The 7,067-nt window shown below is 27.7% G+C and overlaps 1 protein-coding gene across 1 annotated transcript; it reads right to left on the bottom strand.

Annotated features, from left to right (window-relative positions):
* Window positions 1-4,806: 4,806 nt before the first annotated feature.
* LOC130804837 (protein LURP-one-related 11-like) lies at window positions 4,807-6,418 on the bottom strand. The gene is made up of 2 exons (XM_057669454.1): window positions 6,055-6,418; window positions 4,807-5,683 (listed from the first exon to the last, which is right to left on the bottom strand). Exons 1-2 carry the CDS (start codon window positions 6,286-6,288, stop codon window positions 5,312-5,314), a joined length of 606 nt encoding a protein of 201 aa, XP_057525437.1. The 5' UTR covers window positions 6,289-6,418; the 3' UTR covers window positions 4,807-5,311.
* Between the last annotated feature and the right edge of the window lie 649 nt (window positions 6,419-7,067).

The following is a 7,067-nucleotide window of genomic DNA, read 5'->3' on the forward strand; positions in this document are numbered from 1 at the left end:
GAGAACTAAACTCAAATGTCGAACAAGTTGAACGTTGGAATAGTTAATGATGGGCTGGATTGATCTACATCAGATTACACCTTCACCTTGAAAAACTTTGAATCCTATTTCACCATAATTTTGATTAATCAAATAGTTTTGCTATGCTTACGTTTAACATATGAAAAAAATAAGAAATTCTTGATAATTATTTTAAGCTGAAAATATACCATCTATTAATAAAAAGGTCAAATTATATTTTATAATTAGGAATTCTAATTTCCTTGAAACGACCCTGAAAGCAATTGATTGACATATTCTTGTATATTATACAATGCACTTTATTAGCTTGATCACATCATAATGTATCCACCAGATTAACATAAATTATAATATTAAATTATTACTTCTATATCGTTTAAGCTGAGTCAACTAGTTTAATTATGCCTTTTTACATGGCAGGTTACGAAGTCTGACCAAACTCAAATAATATTAACAAACATTATAAGTCATTAACAATGTTCCCAAATGAATTACTATTGGCTATCCATGTTTAGTCTCGAAAGCTATTATACTTGCATACTGACCAATTAAAAATATTGACTATTTTTGTTGGCATTTAAACAAATTGAAAAAGTCAATTATTTATGGAGATGTTTGGTAAATTTAAGTATTGGTTGTTGATTGTTTATTAGAAAAATAATGGTGAACAAGCTAAAAGCCAACAAAAAAGTTAACAGGAGTAGCTTTTTTATTTTGGCTTAAAAGCCAGCTTTTCAGCTGGCTTAAATGTCATTTATCAAACATTTTTTTGGCTGTTTAACCACCTAACAAGCCAAAAACCAACTTAAAAGTCAATATAAAAGTCAACATCCAAACACCCCACATTAGTTTTATGTAAATTAAATGTACAACTATTATAGGAAAGAATCATTATAATCAATATATATTGTTAAAAATTTAAATTTATATTTACTCTATTTTATCATATTTGCTATATATTTTTTTTATATGTATTAAATTAATTGTTATATTTCTATTTTTAACAAAAATAACTATATAAATATTTACTTTGTCCCTAATATTTAATTCTTTCCTAGCTACCATATAGTACCACATTAACTTTTACATTCATTTTTTAAAAGGTTACGAACTATTTTTTTTTTAATACTAGGACAATAATTCTTTAAATAATGTGCAAATTCGTTAGTAGCAAGAAAATAAGAATAGAGGACGTATATAGTTTATGATAACAACCATCGATTATTAATTGAAAAGTATTCAATGAAGAAGAAATGTTGTAATTAGTTTGTTTTGGGTTGGGTTATTCTGTAATCAAACATTACCTCCAAGCAAAGATAATTTAACACTTTCTGATTAAAAAAAGCCAACTAATATGATATATTTAACAAAATAAAATAAAAATATATATACAATCATCAAAAATTAAAGAGATTGTTGACGGTAATTTAATTAAAATATTTATTAATTTATGTTAAAAAAATGAAGTTTTTAATTTTAATAATTTGTTCGCTTTTAAATAATATTTAATTAGTAAAAAACAAATAGGTCAAATTTAATAATAAAATAATCAAGAAAAAGTTGTCCTAAATAATCCCACCTATTTGTCATTTTTTATGAATAATCCCTACTATTGATTATTTTTAAATAATTTAACCTTTGTATATTTTTTGCTGACAGCACTTCTTTCTAACTTTTAACTGGCTACCGTAGGCTCCTACTAGTCATTAGATTCGCTTCTTCTTCCACCTTATAATTTTATGTTGGTCTACCCTACTCTTTGGTGGTAGATACCTACAACAGTCGATTAAAATATGCGAAGAGATTATGTGAGCAAAAAATATACAAAGGATGAATTATTTAGAAATAATCAATAATTAGAATTATTCACAATAGATAGACAATAGATAAGATTATTCCGACAATTTATCTAATAATCAACAATTAAAATTTTATAATTGTTGTATAAATTTACCCACTGCCTCGGGATAAGATCTTTCTTGATTTCATAAAAATCTAGCTAACTTCAAGTTATAAGATCTAATAATTGATTTTCTTATTTGTGCGTCACCTTGCCTTTTAACAATAATGATTTCTTATCTGGTTTTTGGAACGATATATAATAATTAATTAATTATCGTATTGGCTTCCCAACCCAGCAAATCTTAATTGGTATTAGCTGTTGGTCTTTTGACATAATTTGAATCTAATAGCCTTATCCAAAAATTAGTAACTACCGGGTATCAACCGATCAGAAATAATCATTAGATCATAACTCCAAGATTTTAACCTATTTTTAATGTCATGACATTATTTTTGTTGATATTAAGTGTACTTTTAATCAATTTTAATTCAATATTTTGTCACTATGGCAAAAAAAATGAATAAAATAAATTATTATATATTTCATTTGGAAAAAAACAACAGTTAAAAAAAAATATAATAGTTCTTGATCTCTTGAGATAAACCATACTTAATATGACTTCATTACTGAACTGACTCAAAAACGATTTGATCCAAAAGTAATTTGGTCGTAAAGACTCGATCTAAAACATGCCATCCGAACTTTTAGGCAACTCTAATGATAACTCATCCTTAAACCTGGGTCCATGTACATAATAAATAGAGTATTTCATGCAACTACCACAATATGTTGAGTAGTGTTTTACATTTAATGTTATAATAATAAATTATAATTACTTCATTTTACTATAACTTGTTATTATAACAATATAAACTCGTCAATTAAATAATCATATTAAAACTTTAAACTCGTGTTAAAATATATAATATAAAATATTTTATAGATTCATCAATCAGTTTAAATTTCTAAGTGAATAATCTTTAACAATCATGTTAAAACTTAACTAGTCATAATCATAATAAAAAGAAAAAACATTGCTAATCACAAAGAAAGATTTGTTATGGGATTCAGTATTCATAAGAAAATAACTACTTAGAGTTAGTAATAGAACTCCCCGATGATTATCCTTTATATATATAATAGCAAGATTAAATTTGAAAAAAAAAAAAAACTTAATTGGATGAGAGGTGTTATCAACATTTGCAATGCGCAACCACTCACATCAATGTCTATATATTGATGTTGCTATTAAATGAAATGCAACAAAAAATGATGAAGAATTAAATCCTAAAAATGTCCAAGCATATAATGTCCATCTTAATTGTCCGAGTAGGTCATGGCAAATAGGGACACAATGCCAAGGTTTCCCCCCGGCACATGGAAACATCTCATTAATGGAAAATTTTGGTCCACATTCAACAAATGTAGGCAAATAGTTTACCCAAAAACTAAAACACATTACATGTGATCCATATATATCTTTGTACATAACTTTTAAATTAGTCCAACTGGGTAGTTTAATACCAATTGAATGTCAATTACAAACTCTTTAGTTGGTGGATTAATTTTGAGAGGTGGCAAGAAGTACAATGGACAAGGATTATTATATATTATAGAGATAGTTAGCTCCAATATAATAGGATAAAATACTTTTATATATATTAATTAACTACAACTAATTCTTATGATCGAAATATTATACATATTTTTCAATTTAATTTTTGTATAATAAAATCATTTTGTTTGTTGTTTTATCATGGGTAAATAGCCAAAAACGACCCTGAATAATATCATAAAAAAATATTAATTACATTAAGAATATAAAGATGATAATTGTGTATTGACCATTTGTTATAATTATAATATAAACAATAATACATGATTGACAATATAATTTATTAAAGAAATAACTAAATCAATACTCTATAAAGTTAATTATAATTAAGTTGCTAAGATTATTGTTTTATATAGAAGCTTGTTGAGCTAGTGTGGATGTAAGTGTAACTTATCTCTTCTCTCTTTCAAAAACTTAAACTGATGTTTGAAGCCTCATGATACGTTATATACTTTATTATGTTCCCCACACAATTTGTCATGAATGGTTTCATGAATGGTGTGACTTGAGTGCACAATTGATGTGTGCATTCATATGTGACTCTTGGGATGGAATCCAATGAGTATGTTAATGTGGGTGTTTAAGTTGGTAACTTAATGACTGTAGTGTTTAAAGTGTGATTTATTATGGTGAAATATTCATTGGAATTATTCAACATTAAGTATGAGCAATTATCATTAAGTGCACTTAGTAGGGCTCTCATACTAACTCAAAGGAATGAAAAAACACAACCCCTAAGCCAAACACATACCTTTTTGATTTTATCTCTTACTCAATTGTAATACTTCATTTGTAAGAGTATTTTTTTACTCCTTTAATATAATATAAACAAGAAACTACACATGACGGAGGACGTAGCCATCATTGGGTGAACCTCCTTAAATCTTTGTGTCTCTTTGCAAGTTTTACATTATCAAACGTTGTTTAGTTCATTGTTATTAGTATCGTTCATTAAAGTTCTTAGCGTCGTATCGATCTTGGCAAATTATTTCACAATTAATACATGGTGCAAAATAATGAGGAGTAGGTGATCAGATTCAAGCCGACAAGTCGGTAAGCTCTTGTCCTATTCGTTTTAGCTGATAATTGAGTCCAGAGGATATGTTATCTAACACTTTGCGCTAAATATTTCTAGATTGACCTTGGAATTATGATTGCATGAGTTAGGATTTACAATATTTTATTAAACTTTTCAGTTCTTAATATTCATTAAATTAAACAATCATGATATCATTATATTTCTAGGATTCTTTATTAAAAAGGAACCATATCAACACATATTAACTAATTTCAATACAAAATAAAAGTGTAAGCAAGAATTAAGGATTAAAACAACATATTTCAATATAATAAATCTTGAAGTTATCAATATATTTCAATGAGCATATACAAATCAAGTTATCAAAACAATTGTATACATATATTTCTTATTTTAAGATCAAAATTTCAAGCTTCCAAGCTTCACTCAACATATCTATATGTGGAGCATGATAATAAATCATTAAGTACTAAAACAAAACAAAGAGAATGTTTCTTCTTCACCAAAAAGTGCCCCCTCTTCTAAGTCAACACACCTTTTCACCCATGGATGATGAAAGAGTTCTAAAAAGAATTGTTAGATTATATACATCTATTTTCCTTTTTTTACTTTTTCTTTGGATTAAATTGGGATTAAGAATCACTCAATAGAGTAGATATCACTTTTTAAGGAAGATTTAGAGTGCGATTCTCACTTAGCTCTTCTTTTTCCAGCAATCTACCTTGTAATCTTATAATCCAAAAGGATCGCTCCATAGAGTAATTTGAAGGGTTTTTATAGATGGGTATTGGGGCTATATCTTGTGAGACATTAACCCATGAACTACAACAAGTGAAATTATAAAAGAGTTATCCAAATTAGGCTCCATCTCTAAGCTTAATACATCATCTCCCAACATTATTCCTTCCTTTGATTGCTTCCTCTTCACTTGTGCAACCATTAAACCATCGCCTCGAATAATCTTGAACTCTGATTTTTCACAACTTCCTTGTATGTTAAAGCTAGATGACGTTTGACAATCATCACCATTAATTGTAACTTGACATGAAAAATTATCCCCTCCTTTGTTAAATAACTTGCTTTTCTTCTTAACTTGAAACCATGGCTTTTCATTCTTAACTCTATCATTTTTGTAGCAATTCCAATGCTCATTCACTCTCATTTTCTGCAAATTCAACACTAAATCATTAAGTATTACATTCAATATATAATAATAGATGCTAGAATCATAAAATTAAATACGTTATAAACTAAGTTGTATAGTTTGAGTTATTCGTATAATGAATCAACTTGATTATCATTCTTCAGTTTTATATGTTACATAATTAAACATTAATAGTTTTTAATCAAATAATCAGGTCATATCCTAAGAAGACTCGAGTCCTTGCCTATGAGCTATATCAATTCAACCAAAAAGTAATATTGATATATAAACTCTGATATCATATAAAAAAACTAACTCAATTAGAAGCTTAAACTTATGGTTGAGGCCTCAGAATATATAATATACATCAACAGTTAGTAGCATTAAATTACCTTCCTAAGCAAGGTGGTTAAGACCTTCCCCTTAAGATCCATAAGAAAGACTTGACTACTACACTTAGTGTCATAATTATCAATACGATAGACAATATTTCCACTAGCATCATAAATAGTACATCCATGGCTATTGAAAACCAAAGATTTCATCCAAACCGTATAAATTTCTCGATCTTCGGGTCGAGAACACGACGGAGAAGAAGATAAGAGATGGGGGTGAATTTTGGCCATGATTATACAAGAGATTTAGCTTACAAAAATATATTGAAATGGTTGTTTTTGAAGGAGTTTAAAGAGATATAATTGTGATATATTATATGTGGTTTGTTAGCTAGATGGTAAGTTTGGTTACTTTGAATGTTCTCCATATATAAATAAGTGTTAAGGACAGCATGAATGTGCCAGTTCGACTATTAGGCCCACGGATGACGGACCCATTTATAATGTCATTTTTTATGTACCTATAGAACGTGGTTATCATGATGTTTTATTTAGAAACTTAGGGTAACATATGGTGGCTATAATCTCAATCATTATCCAAATTATTTCATGCAATTTAACTTTTAAGGTAAATAATATATCATGAGACTTCAACTATCAATTTAAACTTTTGGTTAAGTTGATTTCTTAACGTGGTATTAGAGCCACCACACTTCTAACAAAAAAGGTTCTCGTGTGAGGTGGCGTGTTATATAACATATCTTAAAACCTTAACCATTGACTTAAGCTTTTGATTGAGTTGATTTCTTAACAACCATTTATTTATATATCTGACCTACAAAATAGAAATTTTATTGAGGATGGATGTGATAGAGTAACTCTTACTATTATTATTAATGGTTTTAGGAATAACTTTTCCTTGGACTAAAAAGTGGCTTAACTTCGTATTCAGAAGTAAGGTGACAAGAGATAATGAGTTTGAAACTCATCCACTTCTTATAATTAAGTAAATTTAATGTTATATATGAGGAGGACCTATATTGCATTGACAGTTTGACACTTTAACTTAA

The sequence above is a fragment of the Amaranthus tricolor genome, chromosome 17 (genome assembly GCF_026212465.1).
Source record: "Amaranthus tricolor cultivar Red isolate AtriRed21 chromosome 17, ASM2621246v1, whole genome shotgun sequence".
NCBI lineage: Eukaryota > Viridiplantae > Streptophyta > Magnoliopsida > Caryophyllales > Amaranthaceae > Amaranthus > Amaranthus tricolor.

What these genes read in the sequence shown, in the direction of transcription:
- LOC130804837 (XM_057669454.1), bottom strand. Translation starts at nt 6,288, where the DNA reads ATGGCCAAAATTCACCCCCATCTCTTATCTTCTTCTCCGTCGTGTTCT. An exon ending in TAACCACCTTGCTTAGGAAG is followed by an intron (nt 5,684 to 6,054) that starts GTAATTTAATGC and finishes TTGAATTTGCAG; the next exon opens with AAAATGAGAGTGAATGAGCA.